The sequence below is a fragment of the Colletotrichum tamarilloi genome (genome assembly GCF_030869305.1).
Source record: "Colletotrichum tamarilloi strain Tom-12 chromosome Unknown Scaffold_35.1, whole genome shotgun sequence".
In the NCBI taxonomy this organism is placed as follows: domain Eukaryota; kingdom Fungi; phylum Ascomycota; class Sordariomycetes; order Glomerellales; family Glomerellaceae; genus Colletotrichum; species Colletotrichum tamarilloi.
Window position 1 is genome coordinate 90,964 of NW_026849418.1, and position 24,732 is coordinate 115,695.

The 24,732-nt window shown below is 54.5% G+C and overlaps 11 protein-coding genes across 11 annotated transcripts; 2 read left to right on the forward strand and 9 right to left on the reverse strand.

Annotated features, from left to right (window-relative positions):
- Positions 1-1,935: 1,935 nt before the first annotated feature.
- CTAM01_09168 (uncharacterized protein) lies at positions 1,936-2,400 on the reverse strand (the record flags this gene model as incomplete). Its single annotated transcript, XM_060525187.1, has 2 exons — positions 1,936-2,189; positions 2,280-2,400. The coding sequence occupies 2 exons, from the start codon at positions 2,398-2,400 to the stop codon at positions 1,936-1,938; spliced, it is 375 nt and encodes a 124-aa protein (XP_060380131.1).
- Positions 2,401-2,766: 366 nt separating this feature from the next.
- On the reverse strand, positions 2,767-3,345 carry CTAM01_09169 (uncharacterized protein; the record flags this gene model as incomplete). Its single annotated transcript, XM_060525188.1, has 1 exon — positions 2,767-3,345. One exon carries the CDS (start codon positions 3,343-3,345, stop codon positions 2,767-2,769), a length of 579 nt encoding a protein of 192 aa, XP_060380132.1.
- Positions 3,346-3,979: 634 nt separating this feature from the next.
- On the reverse strand, positions 3,980-4,795 carry CTAM01_09170 (uncharacterized protein; the record flags this gene model as incomplete). Its single annotated transcript, XM_060525189.1, has 1 exon — positions 3,980-4,795. One exon carries the CDS (start codon positions 4,793-4,795, stop codon positions 3,980-3,982), a length of 816 nt encoding a protein of 271 aa, XP_060380133.1.
- Positions 4,796-6,895: 2,100 nt separating this feature from the next.
- Positions 6,896-7,565, reverse strand: CTAM01_09171 (uncharacterized protein; the record flags this gene model as incomplete). The annotated part of the gene is made up of 3 exons (XM_060525190.1): positions 6,896-7,191; positions 7,288-7,361; positions 7,492-7,565. The coding sequence occupies 3 exons, from the start codon at positions 7,563-7,565 to the stop codon at positions 6,896-6,898; spliced, it is 444 nt and encodes a 147-aa protein (XP_060380134.1).
- Positions 7,566-8,480: 915 nt separating this feature from the next.
- Positions 8,481-8,837, forward strand: CTAM01_09172 (uncharacterized protein; the record flags this gene model as incomplete). Its single annotated transcript, XM_060525191.1, has 1 exon — positions 8,481-8,837. A coding segment is annotated over one exon (357 nt), but the record flags the coding sequence as incomplete, so codon positions are not given.
- A 1,073-nt stretch (positions 8,838-9,910) lies between these two features.
- CTAM01_09173 (uncharacterized protein) lies at positions 9,911-10,318 on the reverse strand (the record flags this gene model as incomplete). Its single annotated transcript, XM_060525192.1, has 1 exon — positions 9,911-10,318. The coding sequence occupies one exon, from the start codon at positions 10,316-10,318 to the stop codon at positions 9,911-9,913; it is 408 nt and encodes a 135-aa protein (XP_060380136.1).
- A 2,461-nt stretch (positions 10,319-12,779) lies between these two features.
- CTAM01_09174 (uncharacterized protein) lies at positions 12,780-13,337 on the reverse strand (the record flags this gene model as incomplete). The annotated part of the gene is made up of 2 exons (XM_060525193.1): positions 12,780-12,953; positions 13,233-13,337. 2 exons carry the CDS (start codon positions 13,335-13,337, stop codon positions 12,780-12,782), a joined length of 279 nt encoding a protein of 92 aa, XP_060380137.1.
- A 3,073-nt stretch (positions 13,338-16,410) lies between these two features.
- CTAM01_09175 (DEAD/DEAH box helicase) lies at positions 16,411-18,048 on the reverse strand (the record flags this gene model as incomplete). Its single annotated transcript, XM_060525194.1, has 1 exon — positions 16,411-18,048. One exon carries the CDS (start codon positions 18,046-18,048, stop codon positions 16,411-16,413), a length of 1,638 nt encoding a protein of 545 aa, XP_060380138.1.
- An 859-nt stretch (positions 18,049-18,907) lies between these two features.
- On the reverse strand, positions 18,908-19,360 carry CTAM01_09176 (uncharacterized protein; the record flags this gene model as incomplete). Its single annotated transcript, XM_060525195.1, has 1 exon — positions 18,908-19,360. One exon carries the CDS (start codon positions 19,358-19,360, stop codon positions 18,908-18,910), a length of 453 nt encoding a protein of 150 aa, XP_060380139.1.
- Positions 19,361-20,736: 1,376 nt separating this feature from the next.
- CTAM01_09177 (uncharacterized protein) lies at positions 20,737-20,904 on the reverse strand (the record flags this gene model as incomplete). Its single annotated transcript, XM_060525196.1, has 1 exon — positions 20,737-20,904. One exon carries the CDS (start codon positions 20,902-20,904, stop codon positions 20,737-20,739), a length of 168 nt encoding a protein of 55 aa, XP_060380140.1.
- Positions 20,905-22,853: 1,949 nt separating this feature from the next.
- Positions 22,854-24,597, forward strand: CTAM01_09178 (uncharacterized protein; the record flags this gene model as incomplete). The annotated part of the gene is made up of 4 exons (XM_060525197.1): positions 22,854-22,904; positions 22,974-23,693; positions 23,746-24,407; positions 24,462-24,597. The coding sequence occupies 4 exons, from the start codon at positions 22,854-22,856 to the stop codon at positions 24,595-24,597; spliced, it is 1,569 nt and encodes a 522-aa protein (XP_060380141.1).
- Between the last annotated feature and the right edge of the window lie 135 nt (positions 24,598-24,732).

The following is a 24,732-nucleotide window of genomic DNA, read 5'->3' on the forward strand; positions in this document are numbered from 1 at the left end:
ATATGCCATTGTGCACAATTGACACTTTGTCGAGGGTAAACTCCCTTCCCTGCTCTCCACCCTCGCCTACAGCCTCAAATGATCGACGGGGGGGGAGACGCAAGCAGGACAAGCAAGGCAGATGGGGCCCAGGACTCCAGATTGCAGCCCTTCATTCTGAGTCTGGCCCCCCTCCTCGCGCCCTGAACCGGAAAAAACCCCACGCCCGCAGGACTTTCAGGCCCCAGTGATTGATATCAATCCTCGTCGAATGAAGCCCTGCTCGCCAGCGTGTCTTTGTCTCATTCCCAGCTGGGGTTGATGAGATTAGGTGTCAAAAATTGACAACTCGTCCCAACACTGCACGCACTTTGTCCAGGCACTCAGACACCGCTTCGGCACTTCCTCGCCTTGCTCTCCAAGAAATAAGAAAAGAGGTAAAACCCCCAGTCCATCCAGTCACGAACCTCGAGAGCCCAGCAAAAGAGGTTGGGCCAATTTCCCATAATGCTTGTAAACCTGTCCAGGGCCCGTCGCCGCCCCAAAATCCATTCCCCAGGAACCAAACCCGACCTTTCAAGGCTTCACCGCCCTGCCTCATTTTGGTTGTGCTTGGGTTTGTAAGTTTTGTTCGCTTTCCCATGCTGGCTGTCGTGTTGAGGCCCTCCCTCTCTCTCACCCGCAGGTAGGGTAGACTAGGTAAAGTATCCCCTCCCCCCGGGATCGATAAAGGGACAGCATATACTTCGTACCCGAACGGGAGGCGGTCAAGTAAATACACCATCGTGGGCCTCCCGCACCGCCGCCAAGTGCGACGGACGGGTGGGTGTTTGTCAGACCTAGACATCTAGGCCGGTACGCTACTTTCATATGGTGCAATTCGATTATTTTTCCATCCATTCCACTCCATACACCGAGAAAACACGGAATCTTGCCGAGACTTTTGGTATTGACTCGAGTCGGGGCACCTACAATCTAGATAGTCCTGTAAAATCTGCAATCCAACTCACAGGTGCATATCCGCTGGCGTCGTTTGTCGCGATATCCGTACCACCCCCTCACGAAACCCAACCTAACCCGCGGGATTCAAAACGTCCCCTCGATCGGGAAGAACAACGCAAGTGAAACAGAACAAGCGTCCCGCTGTCTCGTCACACTCGAGTTCTACGTTGTCCGTACCTATCCGTACCTCACTTTGCTCCCACGCACTTCCGGATCAGGCTCCCCGTAGCCGAGACTGGCGATCAAAAAAGATGAATTCGACTGCACGCGTAGTGACTGACTGCATGCCGATGTGCCTGCCGTTAGCTACCTACCTGACTCCCGCCGACGCTGCCGGTTCGGCCAAGGCTTCCGACGGGCGGGCGGGGAAAAAAACTGGATCGGCAGTGTGCACCACCGCCACCAACACTACCGTCAAACCGTCCCGTCGGCGAGCGTGTCTCTCACGAGTCACACCTTCTTCCTTATCGCCGGCCGTGTCGGCTCAATCGTGAACCTGCCGACCCGCGTGCCAGCGAAGTCGGACGCTGGAGGCCTGATGGTGGTTGCCGGCGTATGTCTGAAGACCGGATGGATAGACCGGATGAATCAGTTCAAACGGCGGCAGGCAAAAGACACACACCCCTCTTCGTGGTCTCGTCGCTTCCAGTTGCCGGTCCTTTTTGTTTCCTTCACATTACCGTGTGAGATTCGAACATTTGGTTCTGGAGGATAGTTAGCGTGTCTGCATCGCGGAAAGAGCATAGGCAATGCCCAGCAAACAGGCCAGTCGCCGACGAAGCCGTAACAGTACGGTGGTCAAGGACCCCCCGGGCGACCCTCATCAAAGACTTTCACAAGCCAAGCCCAATTGTGGTGCCATTTCCATCTTGCCTTTTGATCTGCCAATCTTAATAAAATCTAGCAGCTCAGATCTCCCGTCGGGTCTTTCGGTGCTGCTCGCTATGCCTTATGTCAGCGCGGGATGACGGTGGCCTCGGCCTCGAAAAAGGGACGCGCTCGGGCCCCTATGCGCACCACGTATCTCCACGTTCGGGCCCCGAGGGAACAGTTCTGTCGCCCGTCCAGCGGATTTCTGGCAGGGCAATTGCGGGAGGTTGTCTTCTCCGTCGGTTCCTCTGGGGGGGGGGGGCCCTGGGGCTTATCTCCTTTGGGTTCGCCGTCTCCAGTCGGACGGGATTCGTCCGTCCGCACGCTCACGCCCTGTGCTGATGACAGTCTTCCTTTTTTTTTTTTTGGCCTCGGTGACTCGCATTCGCTGTCGCGGCCGCGTTGCACACCCCCTCCCCCCAGCATACCGTAATTGTGTACGCGGGATGCCACACCGTACACGCCTTTTTTTTCGCAGGCTCGTGGCTGATGTCGGCTTCGTATCGTCGTAATCGTTTTTTTTTTTTTTTTTTTGGCGTCGTCTTCCATTTTTTTCTGCCTCTTGAATTTTCCCAAAGTTCCAGCTGCGCCATGCTTGCCTCGCAATCGTTTTTTCTCTTCGGTTCCAATTGAATATCCATCAGACCAGTCCAAATCAGATCATCGTCGCCGTTCATCGTTCACCAGCGGCGTTCATCCGTAAAACTCGGATGGAAAATGAAGCATCGTGACATTTGACTCGTCGGCGACTATCCGTAATATCCTCGGTGACATTCTTTTGTGCAAGTCGCTTCGGGTGCGACGGCGGGGGGGGGAATGTGATGAATAATTCGAATCGCTGGCGTCGGCTTTTTCGCTGTTTGCTCTTCACCTGCACCATTAAACCACGGGCTTAACCTCCAGGCAGCCTAATTATTAATTCCGTCTCTTTGCGGTCAAAAAAAGGGACTGTACGGCGGTAGGGGGGTTAAAACACACCGCCAAAACCCGAATGCCATGAGGAAACCCCTCGTGATTCGTCCACGATACGGCGGCGTTAGTGAACCACGGTAATCTGTGAGACGGTGACTGTCCTGAGAGATGACTAGACGGAAGGCAGGGGGGCGTGTCGTTAAAATGTCGGGGCGCGGAAATCGGTCGTCGTCGTGGAATTTGCTTTGTAACCCCCGTTCGTTCGTGGCAGGCTGGCAGGCAGCACCAAGCGCAGCTGCGCAAGGCAGGCAGCTCGGCTTCGAAGGGTGAGGTAAGCGAGTGAGCGAGCGAGGGGTTGGCGGGCGGGCACCTGAGCAGCTGTTGGAAAGACCGGAGGTTGAGCGACGCCGATCTGCCGAGATCGCAGGGCGCATCCACCAATCCTCTTCGGGTACCTGGGCGAAGATGGCAGGCGTACCTATGCAAGTACTCCGTAGGCATAGGCATAGGCATAGGCCCAAAAAAAAAGCCGATTTTTGTGAGGTGCGCGGTTTGGAGTCGTCGTAACGCGCAGCGGCGCATTGTAGCGGGCAGGTCTTTGCTGAATCATGTGGTCTGCCTAAATGACTCGGTCAGCGCGCAAGTTTCATCCAACACTCCTACTTTTCGCCCCGAGATGAGGCGAATGAAGAAGCAATGATGATGCAATCGTGACTTACCTTTTTTGTTGTGTTGCTCCAAGTCCTCAAGCCAGTTATTCACAGTATTGCAGAGGACAGGGGGTTTGATTTGATTGATTTTTCAATTGATTGTTTGATGCTTCGCTTTTGAATAGGGCACTGTTTGACCCCCTAAGCGGCTATCTATCTGGTTTCTGTAACACATTGTGCTGGTACCACTCAACCGCGGACTGGAGCCCGGGAGCGGAAAGACAGCTGAAGAAAAGAAAAAAAAGTCCCGATTCCATTATCCATCAGGGTCCTCCAAATAGGCACCCCATGCTTTCTCATTGCGCATATAGGAAAAATAAGATGAGAGAGAAGAGTTGAGAAGACATTGCTGTCGTTTTGTAATCCAAATAATTCGTGACCCATGCCGTTGTAGTTTGGTATCGGTGACAAATGATAAACGCCGTAATATATGCAAACGCTCGCTGATGTGAAAAGCCAAAGAAGAGATCATGTTACAAGGTAGTGCGTGATACTCGAGTGTAGACTTAGTACACTGAGATGGCAGACACGAGCCTTGCTGGGTTGCGGGCCGGCAGGTAGTAGCCTTCCGAGTAGAAGGTACCGTCGCCCTGTTGTGATTGTTGTTGAGAGATCTCTTCCTTGGCCTCCTTCTCGTTGAAGGTGAGCACTGCGTTTGGCGGTGACGGGGGCATCGACTCGTCATCTGAGATGTCAGAGTCGTGCTCGTGCTCGAGCTCTGGTGGTGAGCTGGAGCTGGAGTGGGATGGTGTGCGGACGAGCTCGAGCTGTGCGTAGTCCTCCTCGAGGTCGTCCTCCTCCATGTCGTAGTCTTCCGAGACCTCGATAGTGGATGTTCTCGGGGAAGCGGGAGCGGCGGAGGGCATGCGGCGAAGGGAGACGGTGTCGGCCATCTCGATGTCGTCCTCCTCGTAGTCGTCGTCAGAGGAGACGGAAGAGTCGTCCGAGTCGGAGGAGTCATCCTCGTAGAGGTCCTCCGAGTCCTCGGCGATGGAGTCGGCCCATTGGATGTGACGGTCCTTGGTGGCAGCGGGAGCGGACTCGGTCTTGGTGGCACCACGGACGGACTGGTTGAACCAGCTCTCTTGTTCCCGCTCGGCGTCGGCGAGCTCAAGCATCAGGGAGTCGAGGAGGTTTGCGTGGCCGACGAGGAGGCGGAGGTCGTGGTCGGCGCGGGCAGCCTCGGAGGAGAGCTTGGCCCGGGCCTTGTGGGCGAGGTAGTACGTCTGGGTGATGCTCATCTTCTTCTTCTGGACGGCAAGGCGGAGAGGTTGTTGTGTGTGAGGAGCAGTGAAGGTGGAAGTTGTGGTAGTTGTCGACATTTTGTATGACTGTGCACCAATGGTGACTGATATGTCGCGATTTTGGCTGGTATGACTCAAAGCGAGATCGGGGGGTGCAAGATGCAGTGGGGCAGGGATGCCTGGGCTAGTTGGCTTGGTCTGTGATGATGCTTTGGTAATCTGGTTATTTTGGAGTATACCAGATGAGGCGGCGAGATGAGATGGCAAAGAGGCAAGGTCGATGATGGTTATATAATAGGTCAAGTTGGAAGATGTTTCTTCTTGAGAGGAGTTAGTATCGATCTTGTGTCTTGTGTCTGTTGAAGCTGAGGCTGGATGATGGGATTTCTCTAGATCTGGTTGGGAAGGGGAAACACATTTCTTTTAACTCAGGTTGCTCCGCTGTGCTGGCTGACCTGGACTTGTCGGGCTCGGAGAGAAGAAAAGTGAGGGAGGAGCGGTGACAAGGGGAGGGGTGTGAGAGCGAAGGGTGTGCAGGTGCAGGGGGTGGATGACCCATCGGGGGTGTGAGAGGGTGGGGTGGGGTGTGGGCGGGAGTTTTGCGCGATTGCGAGGTGCGAAGTGCGAACCTTCCTAAGCAGAAAAAATTATGAAAGCGATGAGTCTTTCGCTGTGCCTGCAGAAAGTGGGGGCTTCTCTAAGCTCCGCACCACGGTAGCCGTTCCTCCATCGTGGACTTTGGGCGGCGTTTGTCATCAGCAAGGCCGAGGGTGCTTCCCGAGCCTCCGCCAGCTGGGCATTTGTCGCTGCGGGCTGCGGGTGGTGTTCGGACTTTTGGAGCTTACCTACGCTGCCGCCGGTCGGTACGGCGTAAGTGTACGGTTGCCCGTCGCTAGCAAACCCAAGACGCTAATCCGGTTGTCGTCGTCGTCGTACCTAGTCGTGGTCGACCTTACCACGCTACCAAAGGGCGCCCAGAAGAACCAAAGTCCTGCCTACTGCGTAGACTCGCTGCGAGGTTCTCGAGGGTCTGACGCACTCGGCGGAAACAACACGACGACTCATCGCGGACTGAGTACGTACCCCGAAGATCCGTAACCTTCTGCCCGTACTCCGTACCTTGCTACCTACCTTATTGCAGCTTGGGTACGGAGCATCGCTGCTTATTCGTCAGGTCGCTAGGTACCTCGCGTCCTGATGGGATAAGCGTCCACGTTTGTCAGCCTGTGCTCGCTTTTCTCTGTAATCAATCAATCCACGTCTTCCATCAGAATCGGCCACTAGACTTCTCCAGCAAAGCACGCACTCCCGCTAGTCTCGTCTCATCTCATCCCCTCTCCTCGTTCTTACCATACTCCGTAGTGACTTTGTATTCATCATCACCAAAACGGAGACAGGAATTAGGCATAACTCCCATAACTCCGCACCGACCAGCAGTTGGATTAATCACCAACCTTACTCTACCACCCACCGCTGCCCCGGCGTCTACGCCCTTTCACCCTGTCCGTCAGGCGCGTCATCTCTTCATCGCTAGCTAGCTCCGTCTCGTCTGCCTCAATTTCCAATCTGACACGCCGTATCATCGTGAACACACACGCAGGTTATGCTTATGGTTCGCTTGCTGGCCTTGGCTCTCGGCCGCAGTCGCACGCACGCCTTACCAATCACCATAACCCCGGCTGCCTACCTTACAACCATAATTACACACTCTATCAGAAAAAAGGGATGATGGCTCATTTCCTATACTCTGTAACTCGCACCATGCGCGCAATCTGCGACAAGCTGAGGCCAGCAAGCGAGAATAGAAAAAAAAGGGAACGGGCCTCATAATGTCAATAGCGGGATTCCAGCTCACTCACGACGGGGGTATGTTTTGCTTAACCCCGTCCCAAGGTGCCATCCCAAGAATTTCCAATTCCCCTTGATTGTCACAATTGCCAAATGTAATACCCCAGGGCCAAGGCTGAAGGGGGTCCTGATCTGATGTCGCTCCCGTTCACCCCCTTTGGGATAATGACAGTTCACAGTACTCCGTACCCCCGGCATTCTGTACTCCCCGTAACGGATCACCTGGGGTGCGAGAATGGACAAAGATGGGAAGCCTAAAAGTACTGCGCCGAGAGCCGTTGCTACCTCAACACCTCACCCTCACCCCGGTCGATCGCCAGGCCTTACAGTTTACGGCGCCGAGACAAGGGAATACAGTACGGCCGCGAATTGTGCGAATGCGCACGGGGGTAAAGCACAGCGCAGCACAGCACAGCTTGGTACGAATCCCCTGGTCGCTGCTGCTGCTGCTGCACCGCCTCCTCCGCCGTCGGCTCCGTCCACGTCCTCCTGCGAGTGCGAGCAGTGCGAGCTTGCGAACCGGGGGGCAGACGACGGGGGATAGACATCTGCGGAGAGATTAGATGCTGGCCAGCTGACTGCCTTCGCGGACACGCGCCAATCACAGGCCCTTGCGAGCTGAGGCGCTACGCAGAGAGAGTACGAAAGTACGAATCCCACCTGTACGGATACACGGAGTAGATCCGTACGGATTTACGAATGGCCCCGAGCCACACACTCGTTTTGTAGGGCTGAGCCTTGACGCGCGAGAGAGGGAGAGAGAGAGAGCAACGTAGCAGGAGTCTCATCGCCCTTCCTGTTACACGTATTACATTACGGTATCCTTACACTTACTTTCCTCTTACTCGGCCGGGTTAGGCATAACGCCCTTCGCTCTCGGCATAACTCTTGCTTAAACATTTCTGTCCGTACCTTACACAAAGTACCTTGCGGTCGGTGCCTGGAGTCCACGTCTTGGGGAGACGCGGGCAGCCCAGCCACAGGACCCGGAAAGGCCCATGAGTCGGAGCCTGAAAGCAAGGTACGGTGCTCCAACTCCACAGCCCGGACCATCGTGAAGAACTATTGCCCCGGGCGACGGGGTTCATTCGAACGGGGGCCACCGCAGCAGACTTTGGACGAAAAGCCTGATCGGCCGGGCTTGAAACTTTTTTTTGTCTAGATACCCAAATTGCCCAATAGAGTCCAAAACGCTTGATCAATTTTGCTCATCGGGCTCGAATTGATCTGTTTCGATCTACAGAATGGAAATATCAGTCAAGTATCAGGAACAAGTATTTGCGCGTCGCCGACTTTGTTCCTGTTTCCACGGGGACCATGGCCCAGCAAAAATGAGGGAGGGAAAAAGCAAGGACGGTGACGATGACGATGATGACCCGGGAATCACGAAGCCCGCACCGCCCGGGGGACATCTCTGAAAGGTGTCAAGTGATGAAACCATAGGGAGAAACCCACTCCGCCGAAGCTTCCCTCCGACTTTGCCCATACAGAAAAGACAAAGGGCCGCCTTCTGGGCATTAGACGCGCCCGAGAAAGATTGGGGGGGGGGGGGGGGGAAGCGTCGGAGACGTTTCGGCACCGTGAATCGGGGCACGGAGCGAATGTCAAACTGAAGGGGGCAGACAACTCTAAAAGATTACGCTCACACTTTGACAGCGAACAGCCACAGGTTGACGGTGCGAATCAGGTGTTATGGCTCATCTTTGGTCATCGACTCATCAGTCATCCGGGCAGATCTGAATGTCCTGGGGGCACGACGCGAATGGCAGGGTTTGGCGGTCTTCAAGCCACAAAACGCAATGCTTACACACCCCTCCTCTCTCTCTCTCTCGTTCCCGGGTACCCATAGCGGTCGGTCGGTTGAAATCGCCGTGCTCCGCTCCGCTTTGAGTCGAGATGACCCATCGACTCTAGGTACTCTACTCCGTCCTGCCAGTGGCTCCGTCCCAAGTCTGCCATTCAGTCTGCCTACATACGACTACCTGTCTGCAACCAGTCTGCGCCTATACGCCAATACGTGGACGCGGGGGAGACGAGGATGTGGTCTGTCCAGGTCAGATCAGAACCCACGGCATCATCGAGAGCGTGGCTTGCTGCATGCGTGCCCCGTAACCTTTTCCCACCACCACCACCACCACAGACTTCTTCTCTTTCGCTTTCGCCGTTCAAGTTCCAACCCGTGAGATTGGTTCATCCAATCGCGAGGCCGTTTGACAGAGACACAACCCCTCGATTGGGCCTGCCCTACGTAGCTACCCTCAGTCTCGCGTGAGATGGGACCATCGGTTCTAGGGTTACACACGCGTACATGAAGCCCGGGCCAAACTTCGCGAGGAGCTCTCACAAGTTACCCAGCAAGCGGAGGGGGGGGTGGGATCAAGACAGCTCGCCCGAAAATTTCCCTTTTGCGCGCGCGCGTGATCGTCGACTTCTCGACATTCTTCCGGCTTCCAATCCCAGTGTTGCGGGATTTGGGGGCCGGCTGTGCCTGGCGGAAAGCTTCCAAGCTTACTCCGTGGTACGGAGTACCTGACCTACAGGCTACCGTACCAAACCCCACGATCTGCACAAAATCCCGGATTGGGACGAGTACGGCGGAATACGGGCGTCTACGGCTACACGGCCTTGTGTAACGAAATCCTTCGTAAACACGCGTGGGCCGTACCGTAACCCGTAGCGATTCCTAATGCTTTTCGCAGACGGGACGAAAAGCATTGACTGTTCTATTCCGGTGTCTACCGGTATTCAATCTCTCCTACCTTTAATCCTCCCGACTCCCTCCGTTGGGAACGGGGGAAATAATAAAGACGTGGGGGGGGGGGGGGTTCCCAGAAAAAACGGTCCCGTGCCGTCCGAAGATAAGTGAGCGGAAGGGGTGCTTTGACGATGAATCCGGATTTAATGCGGAGGATAACGGGAGAAAGACAGAGTGAGATGAGGGAGGGGAGTTCGGCATGTTTGGAAAGCGGCCGTCTGATGAAGCGTGACTGTTTTCTGTTCTGGACCTCTTCTAGACCCTTGAGTTTCATACTTTTGAGCCCTTCCGAACTACCCGCACGGTTCACTTGTTGCCGTGGCCCCGACGGCCGGACGGACGGCCACCTAGATCGGCGAGGGGAGGAGCACGCTGGACCCCGCCAAACCAACACTCTTTCACACGTGAGAGACAGAGAGAATGTGCAACCGGGGCTCTACGGAGTAAAACAGGCAAAAGAGTCATCAGTAATCAATGAAACCCGTGAACGGGATCCAGCACACGCCCACACCCAAACCCACGCTTCACTCGCGCGCTCTCGCGTCGTTGAGATTGGACTGAAAAATGCCGAGCAGAGCTAAAAGCTTCTTTCACTCTGTGGTCCCATGATTCCCAATCCCAACTCCGCGGTAATGGCCAAGTGGTCTATGCTCTCTCTCTCCTGCTTCATAATCACCTACACACTCCCATCCTCTTATTCCCACACCGCGGGATGACGAGATCAGGGGTCTTTTGTGCGTATACTCCATACAAATCATCAGACTGCCCCCAATACTCACAAGTCCGCTCCGTTCATATGTCAGCGTCGTGGAATCGCCGAAGAAGCGAGAACTGAGAACTGCAGCCCTGCAAGCGGGGAGGACTTGGTTCGGATAGGCCTCGGATGAGATAATCCACAATGTGACAAATGGATGGAAGTCTTTTGAACAGGCTGATGGAGATTCGGGGGAATCTGAGGCCAGCTTACTTTGCCTACAGCAGCAGCAGCAGCAATTCATCGCATTTGGATATCGCCAATTTGCACTGCATCTCCATTGGTAAGCCTCTTGCAGAATACAACACAGCACAGCACAGCGCAGCGCATCATCGTCGCCGCCGTACGCAATGGAACGTAGCAGCCAACTCGCCGATTCCCTAGCTGCAGGGTTGGATTACCTACCAGATAGGGCTGGGTGCGATGCGGAAGAGAATCCGTACCTATGTACCACACATCGTACTCCATACCCGTAAGAAGAGCGAGGGTATGCAAAAAGCTCGGACTCGCTCGCGGAATGCGGCCGGGGTGTCTGCGTCGATTTTTGCTGTGCAGCACTCAACACCCATTCCGCACCCGCTGACATGCATCCTCCGTCCAAATGTGTCCAATAACTGGCGCCGCGAGCCGTCAAGTCACCAATCAGGGAACACGGCGGATAGTACTTTCATAATCCCCAAGTTGCGCACGGAGATGTCCTATGAGGCGTGAGGCGGTGCTTGCTTACCTTACCCAAGGTACTCTACCGCATTGCATCTCACAAGGCTGTTATGCTCACCGCTCGTGGCTTGTGCCACCGCAGCCATATCGTGCCATTGGTCAAAGGGACGCACATACCGGATGACTCTTTGGCATGTATGTATGTACCACCGATGCATGTTCTACGCTCCCGCTTCTGCGTGTGTGCCACGCGACGCGGACGAGGCTTTGTGGCTCTGCAGTCTTTTGCCTATACGGCTGCTGGACGTGCTTCGAACTGCGGCGGCGCTAACGAGCCTCCCAAGCCTCCGCGGCCTGCCCCGGTGCAGATTTGAATACCCGTGGACGTGGACAAAATCGTTCGGCGATGTGCGGCCGGAATGTCGCCGTGATGGGGGTTTCCAGTTGGGACAAGGCCCCGGGTACCGTACGGGGGTGTGGCTTGCGAGAGTTTTCTTGTCTTTGTTCTCGGTTTGCACCGAAGACGCCCTGCAGTTTACAGACTTCCTATGCGGCATTGCTGCACGATGTCGTCGTTCATGGCTGGGGGTTCAACTCGATCCGACATTTCGGGATTATCTTCTCAGGGTACGGACTTGCATTGGATTATTCGTACGTCTGTCGGGGTTAATCGACAATGGAAGTTCGATACTGGTGCTGACTCACTGGTTAATATCTATATGCACGACAATCCAGAAATAGGGCGCCCTTTCGAATGCCCCTTGCGGAGGAACTGCACCTCCACGGAAATAAGAACGAGATATGTCCAGAAGAAGGGGGTTAGAGCCTCTCAAACTCTTCAAACGCAACACCCCTGTCACATCGCGGCCTTCTCCCGGCCTTCTAGCGTCCTTCCATTTGGCGGAGTCCCACTGCATATGGACCGTGCGCGGAATCATATAACCTTCTAGCGTGCTTCTAGCGTGGAAGACAGGGGTTCTGCGGTCCTGCGCTCCTGATTTTCACATTTGCGGAGCCTCGCTTGCCGTCTCGGTGTTCCATTGCTCCTGTCATTCAGCCTGACGGACCACGGTGCCATCGTGTGAGAGGTTGTGGGCTGCCAGAGCTGATGTGCGACAGGGCTCATGGCTGTCAATTGTCGGAGCCTTCAGGCACACACATCTCCACGGCGTCCAACCAGAGCCACGCGACGAAGTTTTTCATTCTTTCGTTCGCTGGGATCTGGGTTACGCGGGATCGAACTAGTGGATCAATCACAGAAAACCTCACACCAAGTGGACTTCAGGTATCCAAGAGGCTAGGATGGAGAAAATTTTCTTGCCCTCTTTCCCTCTTCACAGGCGTTTTCCACGTATTCTTGACGTCAACTAGACCTGGACCGCTTTCCATCGGGCAGGCGTCAGTAGCTTACATTGGTGACTGATTGTGGATCTGTTGGTCACGGTGGATATTGACTAGGGGGAAATTTTCTACCCTTTTTTTTTCTGCCCTTTTTTTCTGCCCTTTTTTTCTGCCCTTTTTTTCTGCCCTTTTTTTCTGTTCCCATCTCGAACATGCTGCAAGTGATTCTTCTCGTTGCCAGTTGGTTCGCGATTTTCGCCCAATCGTGTGGGGCTCGCGGTCTAGATTCTCTGCTTGCTGGAAAATCGCTTCAGCCACACGCCCACGTGGAGACCCATGAGAATTGCTAAGCATGTGGATCTGAGCAAAGGGGGGGTGTGGACGTAAACTTCCATCCATGGGACGGGAATGGATGACTGATGAGAGAAAAGAGCGGACGCCGGACGGGATTCAATGCAGGACCGTGGTCTTTTCTCGGCAATGAGGTTTTGCTGCGAGCTTGTGAACATTCAGAACGGTGGGCCGGTGATATGCTCTCTCTCTCACCAAGCCCGGCGCCGATGAAACTGCCGTGACTCCAGGCCCCAGTCCAAGTCCATGCGGCTCTGATTTTAGTTCAGAGACGGATGATGTGACGAACATTTTTGTTCCTAAACTGCTGTGGTTCATGAAGCGTTCCCGAACCCACCCCGCCCGGTCTTTTTTTACTCGTCTGAACTGCGTTTCAACGCCGGGGAGCCTTCCCGCTGTCGGACGTCGCTGCGGAATGGGTGCTGTTCTTCATCGGTTTCGAGATCGCCGGGGGGGGGGGGGGCACGGGACGGACGGGGGATCCATATTTGACGCCAGGGATGGAAGCTGTTGAGCCTCAAACTTGTCTGCGTGTCTGCCATCTAAAGAAAGGATTCTTGACCAAGCCCACGGGTCTCAGATCATGTCCTGAGGTGGTGTACAGAAGAGATGTCTATCTCGAGACGTCGCTCGCGGCGCCGCCGGATAGATTTCGACCTTTGGCTCGGCTGAGCTTTCAGCTGAGCCTCAGCTGTCGGGGGTATGGGTTTGGGGAATGTGGATTTGGATTTGGTTCGGGGCTGCTCCGCGAACCTGGATCAGGACCACGTACAGAGTCATATTTTCTTCTTCTAGATATATGAGACGTCTTGCTTCAGAGCGCCCCATGTCTTTGCACTTAATTTGGCTCCGGGGCCGCGGTTAAATGTCTGAGAGAAGTAAAATGACAAACAAGGCATGCATAGGTACATCGAAAGCGCGGAAATGAACTTCAAAAAGGGGGGAAAGAAAGAAAATAAACAAACCGCAGTATCGCAAGCATTCCTCTTCTTTGCCGAGCAGGCTTCCTGAGTGGTCGAGCACCCGAACAGCAGCCTGGATCCCCGGTCTCTCCATCTCTCTTCCTGCGGTATACCCGTTGCTTATTTTGGTACACGAGGCTAGCCGACTTTTGTCTCGTGTTCTGGTTCAGTGGTTCCTGGTTGTCGGGAACACTACTGCTTTTATGCTTTTGTGTGTAACGTCTCATCCCCAAGCCCGTGCCTGTGCATCTCGGCCGATGGCCATTGTGAAGGTAGGTCCGGGATGTCTATTGCAGAGCCGGTGAAGCGTCGGTTATCGCTAGGAGATGATAGGTGTGGAAGTGAGATATGATCCTCGGTTTACCGGCAGTGGTGTATGCCTCCTTGAAACGGCGGTCAAGTAGCCAGCAAAATCATCATTTGCCTCTCATAACGATGTCAGCTAGACTGTACCATATATGGCCATTATCAAAGCAGCTGCTGTGTTTGTGATATGAAGACCTCATTGATCATGCATTTTAAGTGATTGCTGATGCTTTGTGGCAAGCAATAGAATCCGTGATCACAAAGGCATCACCGAACCTGGGATAGCTTTAGATCCAAAAGGCTTGGTAATGTGCAACGGTAACAGGTCATTTCGTCAAAGGCCATTTTCATGAGATATGGGAATCGGAAAATTGGTGTGTTTCCGAGATACCAAACGGCTGCTTGCCCCCTCAAGATGACGATGATAAAAGCAAGAACGATCGGGCCTCTGCTCCGCGTTCATTCTCATGCTTCACGCCAGATCAGCTGAGATAGAGACCATTATCCAATGATGCTCAATAGCCTTGTTATCTTGCCTTTAGTGACAAAGTATAGTTGGTCTTGAGGACCCTCCTACAATAGAGACCGTCCAGAATGTAAGATCATCATGCTCGCATCATCCATCACGGCATCGTCATTTCTGTGCCCGTTCGTATTCGTGAGCACAGAGTGAGGAACCCCTGGCCGATCCCCTGCTCCATCAGGAAACTAGAAACTGTACGCCTCGGCAGGTACGAACCAAATCCTACCGTACCCATTTAGTCTTTCTTCTAGCTCGTACATCGTGATGCTCGTGGCAGACATCTCCTGCACCAAGGGGGACTGAAGGTAGTCTTGGCCGAGAGGGACAGCTGGCTAGGTTACGGCGATGTTGAAAGGTGGTGTTGGTTGGAAACTGGCCGCCGCCGTTGTGAGGTTGTTGGTTTCGAGTGGGACTCCGAAGACTTAGAGTGTAGAGCTGTATCTTCACCAAATTCTCTGGCTCAGAGCGCCCCACAACCGACAACTTAGTCCAGATAATTCCTGACCATAGAAATTTCGTTTCAAATCAATATGTTAAAGACGATAATAAGTTACAGTCCAGCTGTATGCGTAAGAAAAGCCTATGAAGACGGAGCGCAGTCCCTCCCCCTTCATTCATTTACAACAGCCGATATTCTAGAGCCGTGCTCCCAGGGCCGAATAGTACAGAGACTTAGAGCCATCTACATAAGTGGGCACATAAGACCAGCAGCAGCAGTCAGAGACCTGATCTTACGGTTTCAAATCTGTACTGAGAACTTCCGAGAATAATGGAGCTTACCAGTCTAACTGGATCATTTGTATGGGAACAAAATACGTCAGCAGCTATACAACAGCAATAAAGCAGCAAGTGAGCGGGGGAGATGGCCTGGTTGTGTCGATGTTAGGGATCTATATGAACACCTTACCTATCAGGGCATCTCTTTCTTTCCTTTCGATTTTGACCAGAAACACCTCAACATAACCTTGAGATATTAATTTCAAGAAATACGTATATGTCAGCGTACACTATTGAAGGGAAATCACTGAGAGGGTTTTATATAGGGTGAACTTTTTCCGCACGTAGTGCATAAAATATATCCAAACTAAGCAATCTTCAGATGATTTGCTCAATATGAAACTACTTTGATAAAGCTTCCATGCGCTCCACTGTCCTCTTTCTCACATGTGAGTTGAGTACTTTCGTGTCCAAGTCCCAAAGCCTTAAACTTGATTTCCAAGACAAGTCCGGTGGACTTTCGTATAAACGGTGATGAACGAATCATTCCCATCGACTTGGTCTAAATGTGAGTCAAACATCGCCAGAGAGAATGTCTCACACGTTTGAAGACTACGGATCGACACGCATTTTCTCACGTTAAGCGAGGGCTTGCGACGTCTTCAACCTTAGTGATTTACATTACCCCGAGCCCCTCTGGATGGATTGGCTCTGCGTAACCTCAATAAGTTCCCAAAGCAAATCTAGATCAGAGGGGTGAACATACCCGCACATGTAACAAAGCAGTCTGTGTTCATTCCTGCTCACGCTCCTTTACTTGGTTCTCGCGAATACGACGGGAGCATAAATGGTAATATAGGATAAGTCACTTACATCCATCCTTTCCTTCCCTTATGCTCCCTTACTTTACACTCACGAATATAAGAGAGAGCATGAACGACAACATAGGACATATCAACCACGTCCATCCTGCCCCCCTACACTCTCTCACATAGCTCACACGAATACGAACGAACGGGAGCGTGAATAAAGATGCGGAATAGACATTATTCTCTATGCAGGGGTTCTCAACATCAACTAAGCTTTATCACCAAAGGCAGGATAACAAGACCATCGAGCGTTGTTGGACAATGGTTCCCGAACCAATTGGTTTGGGGTTCGTGGGGAGTGAGCGAGAGCAGAACGTGACGAGGCTCAGTTGCTCTCCTTTAATACTGCTTGCTGGTCGTTTTGAATCGGTGAGCCTTGGAGCTGGTGGGTGGCACCGTTTATTTCAAGCTTTCTGAGACGAACAAGTTCAAGCTGTGGTGACTACTAAACATCATTCCTCAGAGGCCATCGTGGTCAGAAGTTCTCGAAGACTTTGTTGTCTATTGGGTATTGTTTTGTCTATCCCACACAAATCAAACCTACGCCGGTATGCAAGTTCCCATTTCAAACAGCAAGTGACTTTTCCTTCTCCCCTCCCACACAATCTCACGCATTGAGCTTCTGCTTCGTCCTCTTCCTCTTGCCACCAACCTCCCTCCCCTCCTCGAGCTCCAACAACGCCTCCCTCTTCTTCTCGCTCACAATCTTGAGCGCGTCCCTGAGGACCCTCGTCTCCAAATTCACCCCTTCCTCCCTCCACGCCTCCATCTCCCTACCCACACGCGCCTCAATCGCCAACACGAGCTCAACGTCCCTCTGCCCGACAAACGTCACCGCCTCGCCCTTCCGCCCCGCACGCGCCGTGCGACCGACCCTGTGGATATAATCGTCCGGGTTCCGCGGGATGTCGTAGTTGACGACGAGCCCGACCTCGGGGATATCCAGACCTCTCGACGCGACGTCCGTCGCGACGAGGATGCGCGCCGCCGCGGCGCGGAAGCGGCCCAGGTTGTCGACGCGCTGGCGCTGCGGGAGGGCCGAGTGCAGCGAGGTGACGCGGTGGTCGAGCATGCGCAGCAGGTGGTGCAGGTAATCCGCCGTCTTTGTGCGGTTGCAGAAGATGATGACGGACTTCTCCTCGTTGCCGTCCGTCAGGAGGAAGGTGTGCAGGTAGTGCTCGCGGTGGGTGACGGGCACCTGGAGGTGCATCTGCGAGAGCGTGGCGGGGATGGCGAGGGCCTGGGTGTCGACCTCGCAGACGAAGACGGGTTGTTTTCCGGGCTTCAGGGGCATGTCTTTGAGGGCGCGGACTTCCGGGGTGATTGTGGCGGTGAAGAGTAAGGTTTGGCGCTTCGAGGAGGGCGGGAGGACGGAGAGGCACTCTTCTACGTCGGGGATCATGCTGCCTGGGCCGGTGCCGTCGAGGAGGCGGTCGGCCTCGTCGAGGACGACGTACTTGACGCGGCGGAGGCCGCAGATGGTGTCTTCGCCCGAGGTGCGGATGTGGTCGGCCAGACGGCCCGGCGTGGCGATGACGACGTGGGGACGTTGCGCGAGGGCGATGGCCTGGGAGCGCATGTCGGAGCCACCGGTGACGAGGACGATTTTGAGGCTCTGCGGGGAGGAGATGGCCTTGAACTGCTCGAAGATCTGCAGGGCGAGCTCGCGGGTGGGGGTCAGGACGACGCCGAAGATGGCGGTGGGATCCTCGGCCCATTTCTGAAGGATGGGCACGGCGAAGGCGACCGTTTTACCGGAACCCGTCCTGCTTCCGCCGATGCAGTCCCGGCCCTTGAGGATCTCTGGTATGCAGCCCTTTTGAATGCCCGTCGGTCTCTTGATTGCCATGTTGGCCAGCGACTGTACGAGCCATGGCCGTACGTTTATGGCGGAGAAGGTGGTGTTGGGGTCTGTTGGCGCAGTGATTGTGTTTTGCGACGGCGCTGCTGGGCGTGAGGTCTGGGGAGCTTGGTCGACAGCGGCGGCGGCGGCGCGCTTGAATCTTGAGGGGGCTTGAATGGTAGACACGACAGCCTTGAGCTCTTCCTCCTCATCGTCATCATCGTTCTCGATATCTTCGAGATCGGGCTCGGCAGTGGGGTCGGTCCTCCGTCTCTTGCGCGAGGCGGGACTGTCGAGGTAGTCGGATTCGGACTCGGAGCCGGAAGAGTTGGCGGGAGAGGATACCGGAACCTCATCTTCGGCCGCACGGCCCGGTCGTCTGGGGGTTGCAGAGGACGGCATTGAGGGCGATCAGTCTCTGTTCTGTTTTATGCCGGTTGTGACGCGATTTGATCGTGGACCTGAGACTTGTAGCATAAAGTTTGTGATGGTGATGGGCTCGACTGCAGCAGCTGCACCAACGTCTGAGAATTTTCGGGCAAGGGTCCAAAAAGTTTTTGGTTGCAAAGTGCCAAAGCTTCGGCGCGGCGGGCTGGTGGGGTGAATGGTCCAGGGGGCTCTGGCGTGGGGCAGACCAATTGGAATGGAAGGCGGTCAGTATACTACCAGGGCTCCGCATTGAGACGGTAGACGCGCGCCTAGAGAAACGGAGCTACGCAGTTACAGTGCCTTAGTGAGTGACCTTAGTGAGTGACCGGGGACTCCAACGGCGCGAGTGACAAGGCAAATTGGCCAGTAAGAGGACAGCAAGCGAGAATACGTATCTGAGCCGACAAAGTTGAGGTATCATCCATCCGTCGTTCATTCAGTGGCCAAAACAAAAGCTCAGCTCCCTATCATAGGGAGCCTACGAAAAATCCGAGGAGACTCTTACCAGCCTCAGGTGTAATGATGCAAGGATTTTTACAAGAACAAGGTGGGACTCGAACCCGGGACCTATGTGTGCGGAGTTATTCCTTCAAGTTCGCTAACTTTCTCCGCTACGACATAGGCCTTGGTGATGATACCAGATGAATTTGCTGATTATAGCGGTAATTGACGGGGGCGGCGGACGGTTGAGTGTGTGAGCCTGAATTTTATGATAGTGTGTAATACCTATCAGAATGCATCTACGTGAACTGGACACGGTCAAACTTCACACATCTGTCATCTCTAGACTGCATATTTCATCCGTAGGCAACGACAACTTTCCCCCTCCGACTCAACCATCTGTGCGTCGGGCAGAGGGAAAGAAAGCATATATCCAGCGCCTTTCCAAGATGAGTCGAGCCGATGTTGGAGTGTCTAGCCAGGACCATGCTCGATGCAGAAGAGCCACAGAGGCCCGGAAACTTTCAGGGCTGAGGCTGATGACAGCATAACGTTGCTTCCCGCCCAGGGATGGGGCCAGCATAGACGCAGTTTCCGCCTTGTGCCCCTTGGCGGGATCCAGGGATCTGTTCCTGGAACGAATGCAGATGCTGGTGCATGAGCAGGAGCCTCGGACACCGACGAGCAGAAGTCGAGCAGACACTCGCCCGCTTTGCGTTCTCCGTGTCGGATGATTAATCCGATTCTGACGGGCTCTGGATGTGAAGAACGCCTGCGGAGAACATAGTGAGGGGTTGAAAAGCCAAATCGCAGCCGGATGTCGTTTCCTGACTGTCGGAAGCATAGAGGCCAGCTGGACCGACAATCCAACTCAATAAGATGGACTCGGATGATTTGGATTTCTCCCTCTCGGACGTGCCCGTCTGACATACCGCTGGTTCTGACTTGACCTCGCAGCTGGGACCCAATAGCCCGGATTTGACAGACGAATTGTCATAGCCGGACAACGTCAGCAGAACTTACGCCGTAAGCCTGCCTTCAAGTTTTGCTTCCATCTTGCCTCACTCTCTTGTCTGGTACTCGAGAGGTGCGACTAGTCAGGCACGCCGCACGCGTTCCAGGCTGGCAAAGTGGGCATCGGAAATCCCCCGACCAAGACGATGCAACTGCGATACACCACGTAGGTGTTTTGGAGCAGGGCCTTGAAAAACCGGGCCTTCGTCTGATCAGGGTCCAGGTCCAGCGGTGCGGATAATGCGGTGAGGTCTCGAATCCGTGGCCCGTCAAACACCACAGTCATCACCTTAACCGCTTGTCGGCTCATCGCCGTCGCCGGACCGGCCACAGGGTAGGATGGTGAGAAAGAGGCAATAACCGAACAAAACTCTTCCCGTGATTCGGACCCCAATGGTCGTGCGTGCTGCTTGTCTGCAAATGCTTTCCCCCTCATCGGGGAACCACCCTATTCGTGCCGCATCGCCGGTGGAAGAGGCACAGCAATAAGAACGGCATGTCTGCAACCACCAGTTCGCCGCCTGGGTCTGCAATCAGCTGACTGGAATTGCTCAAACGGACTGCGATGCCGACGCTGTTGGGTCGTAATGCCAAAAGATTTGGAAGCCGCGGCAGATGTGCCGTGTCAACGTGTGCCGTATACAGGAGCCACATTCAACAGCATGTGCCGAAAAGAGCTCCGTGTGCTGCCCCCGTTTCTTCTTATTCTCTCCTTCAGATGCTGCCGCCGGAAATGCCCCCCATTTCAGCCAAAACGGCGCTGTCAAATGGCTTATGCGAGTTTCATCAACACACCGACCTCTTATGTAGGAATTGGACGGATGGAGATTGGTTGCCGAAAGCCCGCATTAATCTGTTCTTTGATCCTGCAGTCATGTAGGGGACACCGCGGGGATGGTGTGAGGATGTGAATGTGACGGGATGAGTGTCGTTGGCTCAGTATTCCCGCCAGCTATTGGCCCGAGACCAGCTAGAATTCATGGTCAACCAAGGGGTTGTAGGATACCTAGAGAGAAAAGCAACGGCCAATCCCGCGGAAAGAGCCAGTATAGCAATGGATAGGGCCCGACAGTTTCTCAAATTCGTCAAACAATTGCGTCCCACCCATCAGACAGTCCATCGCCCTGGAAGGACAGAAGAGTCAGGTTGCATCGGGGACGTCTCCCGGATTGTGCATCTCGAGCTCATGCAGAAGACGGTCGGAAATCAGTGCAGGGCCCAGCTTGGTGCGTGCGACGGTGCGACGTGCGGCGTGCGGCATGCCCACGATGGCACGAAGAGATGCTTGGTGCTTGGCCGGGGAGGGGCCAAGAGGGGGGAGCAACCCGCAAGGAGCGATTGCAGGGCAGGGCATCGAATGGCAGCCCAAGACATGGACGACACACCACCGACGACAGCGCAACCCCTGTCTCATCGCTCATGCCCCCCATGGCTCTGGACGCCCTCTCAAACTTCGTCGCCGTACGGGTGTGTGTAACTGGTCAGGCGTCTGCCCATTGTCCATTGCGCAGCGCCAGGAAATGGGCGTTCCGAGTGGGCAGAGCTGCTCTCTGTGGTGACGGTTGGAAGCCCACTCATCACACCGTGCTTTGTGCTGGAGAGCGTGACTGTTTGGAGGTGGTGTACTGTGTCGGGTTTGTTTATGTTGGGCGGTGACGAGGTGTATACATTTCTTGATTCTTGGTCAAACACGCGTCCTGATGACGGGTGCCTTGCAACGGTCGATTCGGAACAGCGGCATTGGCTTTGTCTTCCGCCAAACAGTCCTTATTCGAGGATTGTGCGGATAAAGATAGGCGCACAGAAGCGAGTTGATGGTGACTGACTGACTCTTGTGCAGTGGATCGGACAGCCTCGAAGTTGTATCGGTAGAAGCGTACAAACGGAGACCATTGTCGTCTCCAACCCAATTCAGAGTCTACAAACCCAGAGTCCAGACCCCAGGGCCGATTCTCATGCTAGAAGATACTCAACTGGGGAGGGCCAGAACCTCAGACGACGCAAGGGACTCCCGTAATGTGGCGCATTTTTCTGCCCCAAGACGCTGGAAGGGTTTAAAAGAAGCGACCGAGCGCACTTTGGTTTTCGGCGCAGCTTCGATTGATGTGCTGATTGACTTTTTGTCGTCGTCGGTGCTGTTCTGTCGTTCGTGTAGGTGCAAGATGAGGCAAGACGGATGGAAGAGTGTAAGGCGGGCAGTACCTTACTTACCACAGGTACCTTAGTAAGGCAAGCTGTACTTACCTACCTACCTACCTTGGGAGGGTAGATTCGCTACCAGGAGGTGAGGTGGTTTACAGTATCAAAAAGGTACAGGAGAACGATGGCTCAAGCCCGGCCACTTTGTGTAGCTGTCCCGCAGTTTGCACCACACGTCGAGTGCGCCATCCCAAAAAGATACATTGGCTCCATTACGTGGGCCTTGTACCTCCTCCCATCTCAATACCTTGCCTTTACCTCCACCTACCTTACCTCAGGGCAGTCACCCAGTGCATTCAATCATCAGGCCCTGAAAAGGCCCCCAGTTTACCCAGAGCCCCCTCCCCGTTTTCCATTGGAACTTGGCCTTGGAATTAGCGCCCAAGCTCGTCCCCGTCCCGCCGCTCCCCGCCTTTTTTGCCCACTTGAATCCCACTCCATTCACTCACTTTCCTGTCGTCTTTCTCAAAAGGAACCAAGGTCCAAGGGCTCGCCCGTCGCCACTGCGCCGTTGTCGTTTGCTCTTGCATTGCTCCCCTCTCTCTCTCCGGTCTGCTCAAACCTCAAAGCCGGTCCCTTCATTCCGAAGAGAAACAGCAGGAAACCTCCTTCTTCCGTCCCCCGGTCCCGATACAGACCTGGAACTACCACCTCGATCCATATCGCCTCTGCTCATCTTACCTTGGGTACCGGGACGTCACCCGCGCACCCCAAATCTACTCTCTCTCCCACCTCAATACCCATCTTCTGAATCCTGCGGGGAAAGCTATCCGCCGACGGTTTACTTTCCAGTCTCTCGCTTCCAAGCCTTCTGATCTTCAACAAAACGCCCCCGATAGTCTTATTATTTACTCAGCCTCGAACCAGAGGATCAAACGCTCGGCGGCCGTCGCTTTCCAACTTGATCTACGCTACGTCAGCTCCTACGAAACTATTCGACCACGCTAGTTTCTGTCTTTCTGCCTGTGCCCAGTACCGCAGCCGTCACACCTCGACTTACCTCGTCAAGTAGTTTGGCTTGGTTTCGGCCCTTTTTTGCGACTTTGTGGCATCCTACGTCTGGGGTACAACTCTCTCCAGCTTCAACCGCATCGTTCCGGTCTACCCAACTTACCTCCGTTGCCATGGCCGATCAGAATCCCTCACAACCTCAGACCATGGAGCCTCCTCACCAGGTAAGCATGTTCGCCTGATGAGCTCTTTAGATGGCCTCTGTAGCGAATCGTACTGATTGTTTCACGTAGGCACCGCCCAGTGTCCCCTCTCCTCTGTCCACGCCCGGTTCCGTCCCCATGATGAACTCGCCAGTTCCTCTCCTTCGCCCTGCCATTCCCGGCGGCCGAGGTGGAGGTGCCCGAACACCTAGACTCGGCCTCGCCATCCCCCCATCACCAAACGCGAAACCCGTCGGCGGACAAGCACCTCAACCCGTAAACTCACGACCACCTCTCCCAACCCTTCACCTGGCTACGCCGATGGGCAGCCAGTCGACACCTTACGAGCAACCACCTCGTGTGGGAGGCGTAGGACAATCTGCCAGCGGCGGTAGCGAGAGCAGTGCGGCACACTCGAGATCTGGAAGCTTCGGCCCTCTGGATGGTCGAGCTAGCAACCCCACGTCAGCTGGCTCTCAGTACTCGGCACTGTCCTTTGCCTCACAATATGGCTTTGCGCGGCCTCAAGGAACTCCCGACCCGTCGTCCGCGGTGGGATCAATCTACTCTGAGCGGAGCGAAGGCGGTGTCGGTATGGAACGGGACGGCAGTTTGCAGGGTCTAGAAGCTTTTGACAAGCTGTCATTAGAGCGGGGCAGGACGCTGGATGTGGAGGAGCTCGACTCCGAGTCGTGGAGGGTCGCGAGTATGGAAAATCGGATCGAGGAGCTCGGCAGTCTCGGCGAGGGTGCCGGCGGAGCCGTCACAAAAGCCAAATTGAAGGGTGGAAAAACCACATTCGCCCTCAAGGTGCGAACGCTTCATTTCCCACACCGACAAAATTGGAGACTAACATGCCCAGGTAATTACCACAAATCCTGATCCCGACGTTAAGAAGCAGATTGTACGCGAGTTGGGTTTCAACAAAGAGTGCGCGTCGGAGCATATCTGCCGTTACTATGGCGCCTTTGAGGACTCGACTACGGGAACGATCTCAATCGCCATGGAGTTTTGTGAAGGCGGTTCCCTGGACAGTATTTACAAGGAGGTTAAGAAACTCGGTGGACGGACAGGCGAGAAGGTTCTCGGCAAGATTTCCGAGGGCGTTCTGCGGGGACTGACGTACTTGCACGGCATGCGTATTATCCACCGAGACATCAAGCCATCCAACATTTTGCTCTGCAGGAATGGCGATGTCAAGCTATGCGACTTTGGTGTCTCAGGAGACTTTGGTACTAAGGGTGAAGCCAATACCTTCATCGGCACCAGCTACTACATGGCTCCCGAGCGCATCACCGGCCAATCCTACACCATCACCTCTGACGTGTGGTCGACTGGCGTAACTCTGCTGGAAGTGGCCCAACATCGATTCCCCTTCCCGGCCGATGGCACAGAGATGCAACCACGAGCTGGGCTGATCGACCTTCTCACCTACATTGTGCGGCAGCCGATACCAAAGCTCAAGGATGAGCCGGATGCCAACATTTTCTGGAGTGACAACTTCAAGTATTTCATCGAGTGCTGGTGAGTGACGAGAGTTTGGTATGAATTATGAAATCATGTACTGACCTATCACAGCCTGGAGAAGGAACCCACAAGGCGAGCGAGCCCATGGCGGATGCTCGAGCACCCGTGGATGGTGGAAATGCGCGCGAAGCGTGTCAACATGGCCAAGTACCTGGCTCAGGTATGGGGCTGGGATACCAAGCAATGATTGGCTGATAGGCACAATGTCGTGACGACGGTAAAATTGTTACATACGGCGAAATCACGGCGACACGTCAACCACAAAGCAGCAAAAAGTACATTGTTGCTCCTTAGCAGGATGACCACGGCACCCTGGGCCAGC